The sequence below is a fragment of the Tachypleus tridentatus genome, chromosome 9 (genome assembly GCF_004210375.1).
Source record: "Tachypleus tridentatus isolate NWPU-2018 chromosome 9, ASM421037v1, whole genome shotgun sequence".
Classification (NCBI taxonomy): domain Eukaryota; kingdom Metazoa; phylum Arthropoda; class Merostomata; order Xiphosura; family Limulidae; genus Tachypleus; species Tachypleus tridentatus.
Genome location: NC_134833.1, coordinates 86,309,817 through 86,330,474, shown reverse-complemented (window position 1 = coordinate 86,330,474; position 20,658 = coordinate 86,309,817). Strand labels below are relative to the sequence as shown.

General features: G+C 31.2%; 1 protein-coding gene across 1 annotated transcript in view; it reads left to right on the top strand.

The window, feature by feature from the left end:
• Positions 1 to 1,281: 1,281 nt before the first annotated feature.
• Positions 1,282 to 20,658, top strand: part of LOC143225670 (excitatory amino acid transporter-like) — a 39,965-nt gene continuing 20,588 nt past the window's right edge. The window contains exons 1-2 of the mRNA XM_076455491.1: positions 1,282 to 1,483; positions 11,308 to 11,465. Of these exons, the coding sequence (XP_076311606.1) occupies positions 11,364 to 11,465 (102 nt within the window). The 5' untranslated portion in view covers positions 1,282 to 1,483; positions 11,308 to 11,363. The remainder of the gene's footprint in view (positions 1,484 to 11,307; positions 11,466 to 20,658) is intronic.

Below are 20,658 nucleotides of genomic sequence, written 5' to 3'. Positions count from 1 at the left end.
TGTAATCGAATTTCAGATTTTGTAAGTATATAAAGTACTTTGATTTGGTTTGTATATGTATATATTCTCAATAAAGATTCTGCTCTTCAACCTACCTTTGTTAGTTACCAACTTCAGTTTGATATTGAGTTTAGTTTTTCACAAAACTACACTTGTGCTTTATGTCAAAATAAGTAGCATTTCATTTTAGAGAAAATATTTTACTGTTCATTTGTCACCTTTTAATAACTATTCAGTCCCTAAGTTTTCTACGACAAAAAAAAAATGTTACGAAATATACATCCTAAGAACTGTTTAACATCATACTAAAGTTTTCTTTTGACGAAGATCGAATATTAGAAAATATATTCTAGGTGTTCATTCAAGTTTAAACACTACCACGATAAATCCACACATTTCAATCGAAACATGTCAAAACTATGTTTTCATGCTTACGTCCATGTTGTGTAAAACATAAACTGACCAGTTTTAAGAAGTCCAATATCAATAAACTATGTTTTCATGCTTTCGTCCATGTTGTGTAAAACATAAACTGATCAGTTTTAAGAAGTCTTATATCAATATTATCTCCTTCTGTTCAGATTAGATACAATGTGGACCAACTTCGATGTAAAGGAAAAATTTTAAAACTTCTTTTAGAGGTTATTATGTTAACATGTAAATAAGGATAGTGCTAAATGAAAAGTAAATTTCGACACCTAAACGTCAAGAAACGCCAGAACTATATTGCAATAATGACGAATAAATCTATTGTCATGTTGTAGTAAACAGCCATAACTTACTATTCTAGAATTTAATTATTTTTATATGGTGCTTTTCAAAAATAAAATTGAATACTACTTTAAAAAGTTTAATTGAAAAGAAAAACAATTATTGCCATAAAATCTTAAAATAAATAATAAAGGTCCAATAAAATAATTAATGCAAAAATATTAATAATATTTCGAAGGTACAAAGAGTAAAACAAATATTTACTTAAGTTTATTCATACAAGTATGTTTTAATAAAGACGCTTCTTCTCTAACTACAACACACTAAAGCTTAGAGTAAACGTTTTGTGAAATGTTCTTTACATGTAACCTGAACTTGAATATTTGATAATATATATGCATTTCATTATATCTATTGTAATTTGAAGTGATATACGTTTCTAATATTAATAGCGAACCATGCCACATTAAGTATCAGAAGCGAGGAGATAACCATGATGGTGAGGTAAGCGCGTTTTGTAAGGGACGAGGACGTCACGTGACTCGTTTAGTTCTGGGAGCTGTAACCGACGTTATTCAGTTGCGTCCATCTTAGAGAAGAAACGCGGTTACTGGTGGTGAGAGTCAGAGTTGTGATTTCTTTGAAAGAGCAGGAGTACAATTCTATCTCAGTCACAATACTCGAAATATTTTCTCCATCGAGAACGACAAGCGAGCCCAATTCTCTTCTATGAACATTTTATGTTATAAAAAAAAACTCAAGGAGAATTGAGGTAAAACTTAGTTTAAGTAATAGTATTATAGAGATAAAATGAGTTTGTCACGCAAAGCTTTTCATTTGTTCATTTTATAGTTTAGAAACACCAGCTTATAACGTTATTAAGCTTTACGACTCACTAGTATTTGATTTAAAGCTCTAAAATATCCGATAACGTGATTGTAAAAACACTCACCAGTACAGGTTATAATACATTGACTTATGTATAGCATGTGCGAATCTGGGTTTAGTCAACAATGAATAACTGAGACTTCTACAACTATTATTTTAATAACATATAAAACTTATTTAAAAGCCAAGCTACTTGGCAGAATGTATCTAATTTTGTAGGATTATATAAGAAGAAAGTTTGAAACATTTTTCACTGTGTTCTAAATTTGAGAATGGTGTTACGTGTTTATTTGTACTCTTAATGAATCAACGTTCGTTACACAGACGTGAGAGGTACTTCAAGTTAAAGCGTTACATAACAAAAGTTTGGTTACTTGAACGTGCTGATCGTTAAGGTTCATGATATTAACAAACCGTACAGCCGTAGGTTTTCTTACTGCAACAGATGCTTTTCTTTAGGGTTCGGCACGTGCTGACGTTTATTTTTAAGACTCAAACTGACAAGTCCCAAAAACGTACCTGTACGAGAAAATAGACTAATTAGCTTTATCTGTGGGTTATAAGACTATGGGTAAGATAATGATATAATGGAGGAAGGAACTCGCTTTCCGACAATAAAACAACAACGACAAAAAAGCGTTGTCGCGTTACGGTGATTTCATATTAAAAGCTGATTTAGCGCTATTCTGTTAAAAGTCAGTTTAATAATACCCGTCCTTTATACCTACAGGTTCATTTGTTTCTTCCTATAATACTGGAAGTTTTTTAAACAAATATTTATTATTTCATGTATAAAATAATGTATGATAAATTTACTTATAATGTATAATATCCATTAGCTTTGACTTATCTTCGTGTTCTGTTTTCAAAACTGCTCAAATCTTAATTAATTAAATATCCTATCATTGAATTTCGACTTTACGAGAAAGCAGTACCGAGGCTTTCTAATAAGAGTTACCATATGTTAGGCTTAATATTCATATTCATCGTTGGTGTTTTCTAGTGCCGAATATACCTGTGTAAACATCAATGAGAGGTTCTGTTTTCCTTTTTAAAATTTTTTTGTCGTTTCGACTATTTTTTTATTCTGAATATCATAAAAAAACGTTTGAAAAATAGTGGTTTTATTGGTTTGTAGATGTATGTGTTGAAAAAAAGAAGTTTAATATTTTCCCGTCGTTTTAGAGATGTATTTGACAAAAAAGCCTTTTTTTTTACAAGAATTTATAGCAGTAATTTGCTTAGGTTTATTTAATTACTTACGTTAGCTGATCAGATTAATTTTAAGAAACATTTAAAATATTTATATGTGTTACAGAACAATACAAAGAAGGTACACTCCATAGCTTACCAGCATGTATCTGTCGATTTTTTGTTGTTATTACGTAAGTAGGCTGCGTAGCTCACCAGTAGGTACCGCTGATTTTTTGTTGTTGTTATTAAGTGTATGTGTGTGTGTGTGTGTGTGTGTGTTTTCTTTTAGCAAAGCCTCATCGGGCTATCTGCTGAATACACTGATGTTATTAAAAAGTCTATTATGTAGCTCGCCAGTATCTACAGGTAGATTTTTTTTATTCTTAAACAAATAACTTCAAGAGTTTGTTATTTAAAGAACATGTTAAAATAAAACAATAAATCAGATAGTTTATTGTATGCAGTGGAGAGAAAAAAAACAAGATGTCAGAGAGTAAAACCGTTAAGAGCGAATAGATTAAATTATATGAGTTTCTTTAGAAAGCTTGGAGGTTGAATAGCATAAAATGAAGACGTTTGTTAAAGAAACTCGGATAACAACTAGCATCAGGTAGATGAAATACACAGTTAAACGGTAGTTTCAGAAAGTTTGGTGGTTAAAGAATACAAACAGAAGTAGATAACGCTAGACGGTTCAGTAGTTAAAGAAGGTAAAAAGAAACAGGTAACTTCAGGAAGTTTAGTGGTTGAAGAATAGAAACAAAAATAGATAACGTAACACAGTTCAGTAATTAAAGAAGATAGAAAGAAAGAGGTAAGTTCATACATTTTATTGATTAAATAGTACGGAAAGAAACAAGTAACTTCAGACAGTTTGGTGGCTAAAGAACTTGAAAATACGTAAGTAACTTCAAAGAGTTTAGTGGTTGAAGAACATGGAAAGAAACAAGTAACGTAAGACAGCTTTGTGGTTGAAGAACATGAAAAGAAATATAAAACTTCAGATATTTCAATAATTAAGAAACAAAATAGTAGGTAACTTCAAACAGATTAGCGGTTTAAGAGCGTGGAAAAGAACAAGTAACATCAGACATTTCAATTAAAGAACACAGAAAGAACACCAAACTGTTCTATATAATCTGCACAATGTGATGTCTATAAGATAAAATAATACAAATAATTTCAAACAGCTTAGTGAGTTAAGACAGTAATATAAAATTAGAAACTTCAATTAGTTTAACTAAAGACTGTAATATGAAATATATGTGTTCAGATACAATGTTGATCTAAACACATACAAAGAAGTGAGTGATTACTTTCTGTCTGAACTCTATTTATGGAAAAAGCCTTAAACATCTTGGTGAAGAAGCTAAAACAACCTGTCGGTGAATGTTCATTGAAATAAACAGATGGGTTAAAACAGTCTTTCGGTAAATGACCATAAAATAAAATAGATTAGTTGAAAAAAATATTTCCGTAAAAGACCGCAGAACGAAACAGTTGACTTAAAAGAGTAATCAGTGAAAAACGGTAGAAAGAAACATTGAGTTAAAATAGTTGTTCTGTCAAAGGTTGTAGGATGAAACGGATGATTTATAAGGAATTTAATAGTTAAAAGCATGTAATGAAATTGTTAAGGTAGGACTGACCCTTAAAACTTGACAAACTTACATGTTGAAGAAACTGTTAAATGATTAAGTACCAAAGAGAAGTAAGGTATCTCAACGTCTAAAGGAAACTTTTAGTCATGTATATCTCACATGTATAATTAATGTGGTAGGACATACATAACATGAAACAGTTTTAATACATAACTTTACTTATAAGTGATAAAAACACGAGAAACTTGTTACACATGCACTTTGTGAACATCCTTACAGCTTAAACTACAAACTTAGCAAATCTTATGTAACATTAATGAGATATGGGTAATTAATAATAATTAAAACCTTCATTAGTAGAAATTAGACTCATAACAAGAGAATTGGTAAAGATTGAAATTTCTGTAAATTACAAATTGTGGTTTTAATGGTAAAGGTGTCATGTTAATACACTGATGACCTAGTGATAAGTTAGTATAATAATTTAGCATGAAATTTAGCACACTTACAAAATTGACGAAAAACAAGACAACTGTACGATTCACGAATACATCGTTTATTCGCGCCATGATGGTGCCTTTACTAGCAAACCATGGTCGTATATAAATGATGTATTTGTCACATGTATAATTGTCTTGTTTTTCGTCAATTTTGTAATTATGGAATTTCATAAAGTACCAGCGGTTTCAAGTGTCATTTATATTTAGAGTACTTCATGATTAGAAATCATGGTTACTAATCACAAAAATTGCAAAAGTAGCGTTTGTCGGTACTGTGTAACATTACATTTATCTGGTTTATATTTGATGAAGTGTTAAATTTATGTTCATTAGATGTTTAACAATGTTTGGTGATTTTTGTTATTAGGTGTAGGTAAGACGCTGACAAAAGAGTAAATATTTTCTGCTAACTTTATTTTATATTTTACATAAAGCTGTAAATACTTGTTTAGAAAATGTAGTTACTTTAAAATTATTCTTCATTTTGCGATTTGAGTTAGTCACATATTTTACAGTTCAATTCTACAAGAAAGTTGTTATGCGTTTTCTTTCTTTCCATAACAGAAGATTAACAAACACACATCTGCATTAATATTTCGTTAGCTTGTGTGGTTGAAAGCAGAATATAAAAGATATAAGAAACTGATGTCATTTTAGCACCTAAATATTGAAGCTCATATATCTATCTTGTTTTATACATGCATATAAATAACATTATATATATATATTAGTTGTTGGTGGGTCTCTGAATGAAAAAAAAATTGTCTTGAGACACTAAACCGCAGAATGAATAACCCAGTTAAAGTACTTATTTTATTAAAAATGTTGGTTTGAAATATCAGGGGTTACGTGCTATTTTGTAAATGTTCTCATTCGCGATTTGTATAGGTGTTTAGAAAAATAGTGGACTGTAAAATTTTTTTTGTCAGTTAATGTAATAATTGAATAGGAGCAAAAACCTATTACAGTGCCATCTAACCGCAACTACAGGAGTTATGTAAAAATTCCCAATTTAACCACGCCTCTTGTGATCTTAATTATTATTTTTTAAATATATCGCTTTAAGATTCAGAATTATGTCAACGTTAGTTTTGTAAATAAATGGTATATGTCGCTTGCAAATTTTCCAGCATTTAATATAAATGATTTTATTTGAAATTGTGCTTTACAATTTAGTGCACGAAAAATGGAATTTTATGAATGTACCTCAAGTGTCACTGTCTTCCTCTCATCCATCGTATCCTTTATCAACTTTTACTTAGTGTACGAGGTTTATATTTAACCTTCAGCTTATCTCTGGCTTCTGTAAAACTCATAACACGAGATTAAGTGCTAATAACCGTTTTTCTTTACGAAATATTAAAAAATATACTGGAATGATATATTTATTTCCACGTGTTTCACAAACTAATGAAAAAATTTCTATACCATTAATTTTCGTTGTATTTTCTAAAGGTCCTCAAAATTGAAAACCAATGAAAGCAGAATCAATGGTTCAGCTAAAATTTGTAAAAAAAAAATATTTGAGTCACTCCATTTAAGTAACTTTTAGCTTACAAAGAACGACATGCGATTTTGCAAAATTTTACTATTGAAATAGTATCCATACTTCCAGAATTAACTGCATATAGTGATGAAACAATAACTCTAAATCACTGTATTGAAATAATTACTCTGTACTTTTATTATCAGATTTGAGAGTAATTACATTTTGTTGAATTTTCATATCATTCTTTAGTCAAAATTTATTGAATATTTTACATAACATCCTCACATCTTCCTCTTGTTACATGTTGATGAAGTTCTTCTTGTTACATAGCATCTTCATATCTTCTTTTGATCACCTCGTGTTGAAATCTTCACATTCTCCTGTGATTGAATATTGTTGAAGTTTTACCTAACAACTTCACATTTTTCTGTACTTAGATATTGTTGAAATCTTTCATATAGCATCGTAACATCTTCCTCCAGTTACATGTTTTTGGGGTTTAAGGGAGCATTCTTACACCTTCCAATGGTTACATAGTGTTGAAGTTTTACATACCATCCTCAAATCTTCCTGTGATTACACGCTGTTGAATTTTTATCTAGCATCTTACCGTCTTTATTTGGTTTCAGTATCGTATACCTTTACTCCGATATATATATATATATATATATTTGGTTTTGCCTTAAATAATGTATATCTTTCTGAACAAAGTACTGGATTTTTTATTGACTGCTACAAACAACAGAAGTTTTGCACTTTTACTTGTCTTTCGTAAATTAATATTTTTAAGCGACATTCAAAGATGGATTTTAAATACGTAATGCTCCTTTTTTAAATATAACCGAAGCTGAAATATAGTTCTTATTTTTATTAAGACAGTTCTTCGTAATGTTGTTATATTAGATTAGTTTATTATCATATTTGTATCTTTTCTATTTCTCTTGTTTTGAATTAAGGCTTTGACGACTTGATCTTTCCACTATCATTGTTCTATTGTACTTTAAAATTTTGAACTATTTTGGATGAAGGATGTTTTCCATAGAATTAATATAATTCGATTGTCCATCAGCTCTACAAAACTTTCATTATAATGGCTGAAATAACCACTTCTAATGCTTTATTTTGTGTATGGTTATTATTTTAACGTATATAATAAGTTTGAATTTAATTGTATAGGATACTAGAATAAAATGCAATGGTTTTAAATTCAATACTAAATATATCGTTTAGTCCACTAATTTCTTCCAAAATAAGTTTGTTGAACTTGATTTAAAAAGCTAATTCTCTACGTACTATATTTTAAAATGTTTAAGTAGATTTTATTGGCTAATAGCTTCTGCTGCTAACATTATTGTATATTATATTATCTCTAAAAAACATATTTGTTACATAGACCTATTAATCTGATTTATAGTTTTTAATCATTGTGTTAAATTGAAACGGTAAAACGTACACCACTTATTCACTTAAGATGTTAATTATCAGTGAATTTTTGTTATGTATTTCGCCCAAAGTTACACGAGAACTATCTGCACTAGCTGCCCTTAATTTACCAATGAAAGACTAGATGAAAGTTTACTAACCATTACCTCTACCAACCACTAACTCTGAGGCTATTCTTTTATCAACGTATAGTGGGATTGGACGTCACTTACAACGCTCCCACAGCTGAAAGGGCGAGCATATTGGGTGGGAAGGTGAATTCGAACCCGCGACCCTCAGAATGCCTTAACTACTTCTCCATGTCGGACCATTTGTTGACGTTTCCAGTAAAATCAAGTTAAACGTTCTGTTGATGAAAACTGCAATAATCTCATGTTATCAGTTAACTAGAGATTACATTACTTGATTAAAATTCTCTGTTAAAATCCTGAAGATTAGGTTAATTGATTAAAGTTCTCCGTGATATACCAGAAATTTGCGTGATTAAAGTTTTCTGTAATATTCCAAATATTACGTATTAGTAATTTAAATTTATCTCATATTGCACAAGAGAACACATTAGTTGTTATATTGTTTGTTCATATTTTGAATTTAGCGGAAAGCTACACAAGGGCTATCTGCGCTAGCCGTACGCAGTTTAGCAGTGTAAGACTAGAGAGAAGGCAGCTAGTCACCACGTTATAATGCTTCAAAGGCTGAAAGAGTGATGATATTTGGTGTGGCGGGGGTTCAAACCTGCGACACTCAGAATGTTTTAACCACCTGGCCATGCCAGACCAAAGTTGTTTTAACTTTTCTGTTAATTCAAAAGACATTACTACGTTAATTGTTGCAACTTCTCTATTAATGTGACGGTTAAATATGCTGTGAACAGTTTAGATGCTGCGTGAATTATTCTACTTCTCAACCCATAAATCAAATTAAGGTTGTGCTAATCAAATTGTAGTGATACATGCTATCTAGCAACCAAGTACTTTGAAAGTTTCTTCTTTAACTTGGTTCAAAGTTTGTGACAGTAATGCATGATGCTGAACAATCAAAAGTTGCAGTAGATGTTACAAACTTTTATTGATCCAGCTCGGCATTTTTGCTGTTAACAATCTACTAAAGCATTTCATATATCACAGATGCAATATTAATTGCTTGAAAGTATCAGTAGTAAGATTTGTTGAAATATTACAAAGTAATTAAAAGCTACATTAATGATCAGAAAATCTCTCTCTTAACAAACTGACTGAAAATTTTTACTAGTATCAACCTAGTAAAGCATGCAATCAATATGTCAAGAGCCACATTTATTGTTCAAAAGGCTTTGATTTTTTTTAGCCGCGGCATAGCGGCTCATGATACGGCTCTGAGTTTATTTTATTTTTTCAAGTACAAACTTTTAACTCATAGCTGAGCTATCTGTTGGCAGATTTGATATCTAATTGCAGTTATGGAATTAGGAGATCAAACCCTTCAATTGATGTATTTGATCACACCCATGGGTTCATAGGTTAGTTTATTATAATCATGCCTATAGGGATTGAATGCAACTTAGAGGAAGGCTGGTAGCGTTCCTGATGGTTAATAAAATCAAAACGTGCACCTCACGCTTTGTGTTGCTGGCGTACAAAAATATGGCTGATAAAAAGGGAACAAAGGTCTCATATATTAAGTTACTTTAATCGCACCTAAAAGAATCTCAATACAGCAGATATTGTGGATTCTCTCTTGTTTATTGATGAACATGTCTCTAGATTGTTGCCTCCAGATTATTTATACACTGTTCATGAAATCATTTTAAGTTTCTAATTTTTAATCACCACGTGTTATAATCTGCCATTTGAAGAGATATACCTTAAAAAGGGACTTGAAAGATTTTAAATCAAAATTAATGCCAATATTCTGGATTGGGTAAGAGTATTCTGGATGCCTAGTTAATAGTCTTTGATATGAAAAAATGCAGAAGGCTGTTCTGTTAAATAAGCTTTATGTAACAGTTATTGTGCTAAAAGTTACATTAAAATAAAACAATGTCATTCGTTTTGTTTAGTCACATTCTTTAAAGAAACGGAATATGATAAAGATATCTGGAACTATCTGAACCGATGAAACGAAATGAAATTGAATTTCAGAAAAAAAACGTAAAATGTCTTTCTTCTGCAAAAGTAAATTATTGGAATGCCTCAAATTTGTTTAAATTGGGATTGGTGTAGTGCGAGTTTTACAAAATTAATAATAATATTATATATACTAAAATTGTTAAGATTAAAATGTTTATCCTGTGATTGTAATATCTTTTTCCGATATTCGAGACGCCCGGCATGGACAGGTGGTTAAGGCACTCTACTTGTAATCTGAGGGTCGCAGGTTTGAATCCCCGTCACATCAAACATGTTTGCTCTTTCATCCGTGGAGGCGCTATAATGTTACAGTCAATCCCACTATTCGTTGGTAAAAGAGTACCGCAAGAGTTGGCTGTGGGTGATGATGACTAGCTGCCATCTCTCTAGTTTTGCTCTGCTAAATAAGGGACGGCTAGCACAGATTGCTCTCGTGTAGCTTTGCGCGAAATTCAACCGATATTTGAGATATTACTTCCGAGACTGTAACAATAAACAGATGGTTTTCACCATCAGCGAGGTTGTAAGGACTTTTCAACAAGGTTTATCTCCTTTTCGATCTTGGTCTTCACTTACCTTGTCTTTGTGAAAATGAGCAGACAAAAAATTATAACGAAACAACAGGTTGGAAATACAATAAGAACGATATTTTTTTTTTTTCATTTTTGCCTTTACGAACATTTGGTACAAGATAAACAGCATCACCTACGTGATTCGAAGATATAAAAATATTTACATTTTATAATGTTTTACCATTGAGGCATTCCAGTTTTAAAAACTCACGGCAAACATTCAGGGTGAAGATAAAATGAGCTGATGTGGTACTTTTCCCCGAGTTAACTCAGCATCATAGATAAAACAGGTAATGTTTTATTGTGAAACACGACAAATAAACTTCTTCTCCCTTAATTCTCAGTTTTAGCTGTCAGTTTATTGCAAAGAATATTTATTTTATTTAAAGCTGTTGTGTTATTCTTCAATAGAATATCATAGTGACTAGTGAGCTACAAATGATCCTCGTGGCATGGTTCTTCCTTAGCTATTGCTTTCCAGTGGCTCAGCGGTATGTCTGTGAACTTACAACGCTAAAAACCGGGCTTCGATACTCGTGGTGGGCAGAGTACACATAGCCCATTGTGTAGCTTTGTGCTTAATTCAAAACAGCATCCTTAGCTATTATATTTGACTGATGTTTTTACAGCGGAACTGTACTGAGTTTAATACTGTCTTAAAGTTTCATTGCGAGTAGTTATACTATGTGGTAAATAATAAGTTTAACTTGTTAAAAAGAAACTGGTAATAGGATAAGTAAATTTTTATAATAATATTTCAGAATTGATTTTCTACTTATCCTTTAACTCTGTCGTTCCTAGAAAATATCCGTCAGTTAGCTGAGCAGTTTTTAAATTCATCTGAATAACTCACCGTCATGGCGGAACAGAGATCCCCCGAAATAAACGCAAAAACTCCAATGCTGCACGACTCCAACATAATACGAATGACTGAGTCGCACAGTTCCTGTGGTAGAAAGGTAAGACCATTTGCAACACTGTTTATTTTCTTGAGTTTAAAACGTAGCTACAATGTGGAATAAAATTACAACAACGTTCATTGAAAGGGTATTTACTGTTGAAATTGATAAGTAACAAACCTTAATTGTATGTAAGTGCTTGTGTTCATTCTAATGAATTGTTAGTATGAATATCGCTATTCTCTTATTAGGTGAAGGCTATGATAAACAATAAAGTCAAAAGTAAGACTGACGTTCCTGAATTAAAGGTTTTGTTTTATTTTTAAAACCACACGAGTGATGGAATGTTTGTTCCTTTGTTTTTAAGAGACAATGCTATACAATGGAATATCTTAGCTGTGGCTACCATAGGGAAACGAGCCCCAAATTTTAACGTTCAATACAGCTTATTGCTCAACACTAGGGATGTTACAAAAACAGAATCAAGTACTATTTACGTATTAATATAATTCTTTTACTTACACCAACACTGATTCATTCTTGTAGTTTTTTATTAGTGAAACAGGATTATTTCGAATGGCAAGGCTTATAGTTGAGGCGTATGGTATATAAGCTAATATAGATAATATGAGATAATAGATATAGATATAGATAATATAGATAAGAAAACTTCATTTTGGAAACAAGTACTGGACTTATATTTCTGACATTTTGCTGTTAACTTTAACACTCTAAGGCATTTAAAGTAAGAGCACAATGAAGAGATATAAAAACATGCTATATTGAATGTATTTTTATATTGCTACAATTTTTAGGGCAAATGGGTTATCTGAGCTCTTATTAAAAGACTAGTGAGTCCTCATATAGTTTGAAGACTTTACTGCTGAAAAATGTCGTCCATAGTACTTTTTACGAACTTAAATGTTTAAATATGTATTTATTATTGCTCTGACATATATCCCAAAGTAATCTGAAGTAACAGTTGTTGCATTCATGTTCAGCTAGATATTACCTTGAAATATGATGATACATCAACAGTTTGAGCACTTTTGAAAGGTGTTCACTTCTTTATCTCCTGAACGAAATTCTCCTTAGAAAGCCTTACTTTTGTTGGTTGTTTTTAACATACTCACATAAAGAACTTCGTTTCAGTAAATATCAGTATTAAATTCCTCTAGGCTGTTTGTTGTTAAGCTCAAAGCTACACAACAGACTATCTGTGTTGTGCTTATCACGGGCAACGAAACCAATTTCTTAGCGCCAAAAACTCACAGCATTACCGCCGAGCCACAGGGGACATTATTTTATCAATATCAGCATAATTTCAACGAGAGTGCATATATATATAAAATTAATAAATATATATTATTATTTACCGTTTGGACTAATTCATAGCATTGTATTTGTGAGTGTAGACTTTCAACTTTTAAAATTTTATCTGCCCGAGAGATGGCTCTGAGTTTGATATTATATTGTGGAGTTTGCGTGTTTCGGATTTTTTTGATTAAACAAATTTCAAACAATCCAACTTTTTATTCAATTGATAAAATCGTAACACTAATTTTACTAACTAAGTGATTCTTACGTAACGCGTTTTTCTTCTTTTCACAGTTACGAATATTTATTACACAATAATCGATCTTTGATATTAAAGGTTTTTCAGTCATATTTCTGCATCTAATACTAAATTTCAGTGCTGAAATTTGGCCCGACATGGCTAAGTGGTTAAGGCACTCGACTCGTAATCGGAGGGTCGTGGGTTCAAATCTCTGTCATACTAAACATGCTCGCCCTTTCAGCCGTAGGAACGTTATAATACAACGATCAATCCTACTATTCGTTGGTAAAAGAGTTGCCCGAGAGTTGGCTGTGGGTAGTGATGACTGGTTGCCTTCCCTCTAGTCTTACACTGCTAAATTAGGGACGGTAAACGCAGATAGCCCTCGTATAGCTTTGCGCGAAATTAAAAACAAACAAAAATTGCTGAAAATTTTCGCGCTTTAATAACTTTCCTGTATGAATAATTTATCATACATTTACTAAGCCTGGCATGGCCAAGTGATTAGAGCGTTCGAGTCGCAATCTGAGGGTTCGAATCTCTGTCACACCAAACAAGCTCACCTTTCCAGCCGTGGGGGCTTTGTAATGTGACGGTCAATCCCATTTTCGTGGATAAAATAATAGCTCAAGAGTTGGGGGGGTGATGACTAGCTGCTTTCCCTCTAGTCTTACAATGTTGTATTAGGGACGGCTAGCGCAGATAACCCTCGTATAGCTTTGCGCGAAATTAAAAAACAAACAAACTTTTACTATCTCAGAAGAAAACAGGAATGAAATGGGGCGTTGTGTATTTTAATTATCGCTTCCCTAAGGGCTATATGCTTAATACTTATAATTAATCTAGGTATGTATTATAGTGCACCCTAATGCCAAAGAATCAACGGGTTTGTAACTTTACACGCGATTGGTAGAGTGCTGATTCTTTTATGTAGGTTTCGTTGGAAAAACAAACAGCTTTACGTCCCTGTAGAACATTTTAATCATCGGAATTGCTTTTTCACTGATCTCATAAAGTAGTCCAAACAATCTTTAAGATGCGGATTATGTATGCATGGTGAATTTCTTTTGTATTGGATACATTTGTCTTTAAACCCGTTAAAGGAACGTTTACACACTGGCCTTTCTTTTATTAGAGTCATTACCAATACAATATTAGATAAAACCGTTCTGCTTGTGTTATTGGTGCATTAACTTATCTTTTTTTACCTGTCTGTGACAATAAATCGGTGTTTAGACCGAATATCAAGGTTCATTAGTAAGCTCTTAGAGCAGAGAAAGAAACAATAGGTTTATAATCTTTTAAACGATAAGCTCTGAAGACATATTGTTCTTCACGTTAAACCTGAACAAGCAGTATTTGTAACACATGCTATTGTTCCGTATGTTGTAAAGCTTGAATAATATTAAAAAATACAAGTTTGTCAAAAGTCTACTTAAATAATAATAACGATAGATCTGTTTTTAAAGCATACACGTTTAAGAGCCTTACGTAAGGTATGCCGTAGCTAATTAGTATAGAGGCTTTACAAACAACTGATAAGAGTAATTTATTAGGCCTAAAAATAGATATATGCAAGCGTAATATTCCTGCAAATAATTAAGATATTATAATAAATTTTAAAAGAAAGAAGTTTAACTCACAGAATATAGTTCAGACAACTATAGGAGGTCCCTGATTTTAGATTCTGATCTTGAATTGTCTTAATTTTTAAAATCACTAAAACTTTTTATCCGAATTTTTCTGTGGGAAAAGTTTGTTTTACTTAAAATTATGCCAAAATGAATAATAATGATTCTCAATGCAATAAGACTGCAGAAGTTATATGATTTAAATACCTTCCGCCAATAGGTTTTTTTTTAATGACAAGGTGAATGCCCGTCATATGAGTGTGGCCCAGCATGGCCAGGTGGCTAAGGTACTCGACTCGTAATCCCCGTCACACCAAACATGCTTGCCTTTTTAGCTGTGAGGGTGTAATAATGTGACGGTCAATGTCACTATTCGTTGGTAAAAGAGTAGCCCAAGAGTCGGTGGTAGGTGGTGATCACTAGCTGCCTTTCCTTTACTCTAACACTGCTGAAACAAGAACGGCTAGCGCAGATGGCTCTCGTGTAGCTTTGCGCGAAATTAAAAAACAAACATATGATTGTGAATAAATATTACTTGTTTTCTCAGAATTATATCTAAACTTATATCTGACAAAATATTTTATTAACATGTTTTCTAAAAATTAATTATAATTTAATAACAATATAAGTAAGTATAGAGAATGACTATATTCTATCTCTAATAATTCGCGTAAACATTTTTTTTGCTTGTAAATTTGGTTATCTTCTTTAAGAATTGCTTGATTCTCATTTTGACTTTTGTATATTTTTAACTTATATTCAAATGTTCTTGATAAATCCTTATCCTTAAAGGCAGTGAATTTTATTATGACATTCGGAATATTCTCTTTCGACTGGCTACAACGCTAACATCAGGGGTTCGATTCCCCTCGGTGGGCTGAGCAGATAGCCCGATGTGGCTTTGCTATAATAAAAACACAAAAACACTCTTTCGACTGGATGTGGGTGGTTTCTTATATCAAAGCCACATCGGACTATCTGCTGAGTCCACCGAGGGGAATCGAACCCATGATTTTAGCATTGTAAACCCATAGATTTACCGCTGTACCAGCGAAGGACTCTCTTTGTACTGTCTTCCTGGTTTTGGCTTTGTCAGTCTAATGAGTTGAAAAGACATGCTTTAATTTAGGCGATTTCAAGATTGATACGTACTATGGATAAAACATACGGGTTATTATAAAGTTGTAGTTAGGGTTCCGATTGGACAAAATTTTGTGATGTTGCTTCAGGGTTTACCCTTAACAATCAAACAAACATAATTGGGAATTTTAGCCAATAAGTATGATTTTTGTGCGTTAGCAACACCCAGAGTTGGGCATGCTATGCCCGATTCGATTTTATTACTCATCACGACCTTTAGTAACTTACCCCTAAATCTAATTATAAGCCCAAAGTAATGCATCATCTGTTATATATATACATATAACTTGCTTGTCGCACAGAAAGCACCGTCGTTTTGTGCAAGTTCCATGCCGATTGGTACAGCAATGGCAGATATATTGGTAATGCAGATAGCTGTATGTCTTTATATAGTAAATATAAACATAATACAGAAATTAACATAAATAGAATATTACGATTGGTACTCCTTAAAATAAGCTGTAGCTGTGTGATTCAGAAATCAGACACTTCGCTAGGCACTTACTTGCACAGAAGACTTGTTCCCCGATTCTATTTGATAGTGCCTCGAATCCCTAGTTGGTGTTTTAAAAATCAGAAAAGCATATTTTACGTATTATGATTTATTCCAGATGAACCTTCAATTTATTGTGTCACATATTTCAAATCAAAATAGCTTTGAACTGAGTTAAATTGTAATATTAATTTAGAATATAATTAAATGTAGAGATGTATCAAATTCGTTATTGTTGCCAACATAATACAGTTTTCTTTGTTAATACAAATATATTTTAAAAAATAAACAATAATGCTATTTATAATAACAGTTATGACAAATAATTAATTCAAATAATTATATATATATATACAAAAGATTAAGAAAATTAAACACAATATTTAGTCTTTTGTCAGTTTTGGAACTGAATATTTTATCAACGGTTCACAATGAACAGTTGTTTGTTTTATTTTTCTTTGAATTTCGCGAAAAGCTGCACGAGAACTATTTGCGCTAGTCGGCCTCCTGTTTCTCTATGATAAATGTGTTTCAGAGGATCTGCTATTTTCCTGTGGTAAATGTGTTTTAGAGGATCTGTTTTTTTCTATATGATAAATGTGTTTTATATGATCTGCTTTTTTCTCTATGATAAATGTGTTTTAGATTATCTTTTTTTTCTCTTTAGATAAATGTGTTTTAAATGATATGTTTTTTTCTCTATGATAAATGTGTTTTAAATGATCTGTTTTTTATTCTCTATGATAAATGTGTTTCAGAGGATCTGCTCTTTTTCTGTGGTAAATGTGTTTTAAAGGATCTGCTCTTTTCCCGCGATAAATATGTTTTAAAGGATCTATTTTTTCTATGATAAATGTGTTTTAGAGGATCTGTTTTTTCTCTATGTTAAATGTGTTTTAGATGATCTGTTTTTTCTATATGATAAATGTGTTTTAGATATTATGTTTTTCAACATGATAAATATGTTTTACATGATCTGTTTTTTTTCTTTATGGTAAATTTGTTTTAGATGATCTTTTTTTTCTCTATGATAAATGTGCTTTAAAAGATCTGCTGTTTTTCTCTATGATAAATGTGTTTTAGAAAATCTGCTCTTTTCCTATGGTAAATGTGTTTCAGAAAATCTGTTCTTTTCCTGTGGTAAATGTGTTTTAGAGGATCCGTTTTTCTCTATATGATAAATGTGTTTTAGAGGATCTGTTTTTTTCTCTATGTTAAATGTGTTTTAGATTATCTGTTTTTTTCTATGTGATAAATGTGTTTTAGAGGATCTGTTTTTTTCTCTATGATAAATGTGTTTTAGACAATATGCTCTTTTCCTGTGGTAAATGTGCTTTAGAGGATCTGTTTTTTTCTATATGATGAATGTGTTTTAGAGGATCTGTTTTTTCTCCATGATAAATGTATTTTAGACAATATGCTCTTTTCCTGTGGTAAATGTGCTTTAGAGGATCTGTTTTTTCCTATATGATAAATGTGTCTTAGAGAATCTGTTTTTTTTCTCTATGATAAATGTATTTCAGAGAATCTGCTCTTTTCCTGTGGTAAATGTGTTTTAGAGGATTTGTTTTTTTTCTACATGATAAATGTGCTTTAGAGGATCTATTTTTTCTATGATAAATGTGTTTTAGAGGATCTGTTTTTTCTCTATGATAAATGTGTTTTAGAGGATCTGTTTTTTCTATATGATAAATGTGTTTTAGAGGATCTGATTTTTGCTCTATGATAAATGTATTTTAGAGGATCTGCTCTTTTTCTCTATGATAAATGTATTTTAGAGGATCTGCTCTTTTTCTCTATGATAAATGTGTTTTAGATGATCTTTTTTTTCTCTATGATAAATGTGCTTTAGAAGATCTGCTGTTTTTCTCTATGATAAATGTGTTTCAGAAAATCTGCTCTTTTCCTGTGGTAAATGTGTTTTAGAGGATCCGTTTTTCTCTATATGATAAATGTGTTTTAGAGGATCTGTTTTTCTCTATGTTAAATGTGTTTTAGATTATCTGTTTTTTTCTATATGATAAATGTGTTTTAGAGGATCTGTTTTTTCTCTATGATAAATGTATTTTAGACAATATGCTCTTTTCCTGTGGTAAATGTGCTTTAGAGGATCTGTTTTTTTTCTATATGATAAATGTGTCTTAGAGGATATGTTTTTTCTTCTCTATGATAAATGTATTTCAGAGAATCTGCTCTTTTCCTGTGGTAAATGTGTTTTAGAGGATTTGTTTTTTTCTACATGATAAATGTGCTTTAGAGGATCTATTTTTTCTGTGGTAAATGTGTTTTAGAGGATCTGTTTTTTCTCTCTATGATAAATGTGTTTTAGACAATATGCTCTTTTCCTGTGGTAAATGTGTTTTAGAGGATCTGTTTTTCGCTCTATGATAAATGTATTTTAGAGGATCAGCTCTTTTTCTCTATGATAAATGTGCTTTAGAAGATCTGCTGTTTTTCTCTATGATAAATGTGTTTCAGAAAATCTGCTCTTTTCCTGTGGTAAATGTGTTTAAGAGGATCCGTTTTTCTATATATGATAAATGTGTTTTAGAGGATCTGTTTTTTTCTCTATGTTAAATGTGTTTTAGATTATCTGTTTTTTTCTATATGATAAATGTGTTTTAGAGGATCTGTTTTTTCTCTATGATAAATGTATTTTAGAGGATCTGCTCTTTTTCTCTATGATAAATGTGTTTTAGAAAATATGCTCTTTTCCTGTGGTAAATGTGCTTTAGAGGATCTGTTTTTTTCTATATGATAAATGTGTTTCAGAGGATCTGTTTTTTTCTCTATGATAAATGTATTTCAGAGAATCTGCTCTTTTCCTGTGGTAAATGTGTTTTAGAGGATTTGTTTTTTTCTATATGATAAATGTGTTTTAGATTATCTGTTTTTTCTCTATGATAAATGTGTTTAAGATTATCTGTTTTTTTCTGTGGTAAATGTGTTTTAGAGGATCTGTTTTTTTCTATATGATAAATGTGTTTTAGAGGATCTGTTTTTTCTCTATGATAAATGTATTTTAGAGGATCTGCTCTTTTTCTCTATGATAAATGCATTTCAGAGGATCTGCTCTTTTCCTGTGGTAAATGTGTTTTAGAGGATTTGTTTTTTTCTATATGATAAATGTGTTTTAGAGGATCTGTTTTTCTATATGATAAATGTGTTTTAGATTATCTGTTTTTTCTCTATGATAAATGTGTTTTAGAGGATCTGTTTTTTCTCTATGTTAAATGTGTTTTAGATTATCTGTTTTTTTCTATATGATAAATGTGTTTTAGAGGATCTGTTTTTTCTCTATGATAAATGTATTTCAGAGAATCTGCTCTTTTCCTGTGGTAAATGTGTTTTAGAGGATTTGTTTTTTCTACATGATAAATGTGCTTTAGATGATCTATTTTTTCTGTGGTAAATGTGTTTTAGAGGATCTGTTTTTTCTCTATGTTAAATGTGTTTTAGAGGATCTGCTCTTTTTCTCTATGATAAATGTGTTTTAGACAATATGCTCTTTTCCTGTGGTAAATGTGTTTTAGAGGATCTGTTTTTCTCTATATGATAAATGTGTTTTAGAGGATCTGTTTTTTGCTTTATGATAAATGTATTTTAGAGGATCAGCTCTTTTTCTCTATGATAAATGTGCTTTAGAAGATCTTCTGTTTTTCTCTATGATAAATGTGTTTCAGAAAATCTGCTCTTTTCTGTGGTAAATGTGTTTAAGAGGATCCGTTTTTCTATATATGATAAATGTGTTTTAGAGGATCTGTTTTTTTCTCTATGTTAAATGTGTTTTAGATTATCTGTTTTTTTCTATATAATAAATGTGTTTTAGTGGATCTGTTTTTTTCTCTATGATAAATGTATTTTAGAGGATCTGCTCTTTTTCTCTATGATAATTGTGTTTTAGAAAATATGCTCTTTTCCTGTGGTAAATGTGCTTTAGAGGATCTGTTTTTCTCTATGATAAATGTGTTTCAGAGGATCTGTTTTTTCTCTATGATAAATGTATTTCAGAGAATCTGCTCTTTTCCTGTGGTAAATGTGTTTTGGAGGATTTGTTTTTTTCTATATGATAAATGTGTTTTAGATTATCTGTTTTTTTCTGTGGTAAATGTGTTTTAGAGGATTTGTTTTTTCTTTATGTCAAATGTGTTTTAAAGGATCTGTTTTTTCTCTATGATAAATGTATTTTAGAGGATCTGCTCTTTTTCTCTATGATAAATGCATTTCAGAGGATCTGCTCTTTTCCTGTGGTAAATGTGTTTTAGAGGATTTGTTTTTTTCTATATGATAAATGTGTTTTAGAGGATCTGTTTTTCTCTATGATAAATGTGTTTTAGATTATCTGTTTTTTCTCTATGATAAATGTGTTTTAAATGATGTTTTTTTTCTATATGATAAATATGTTCTAGATGATCTGTTTTTTTCTCTATC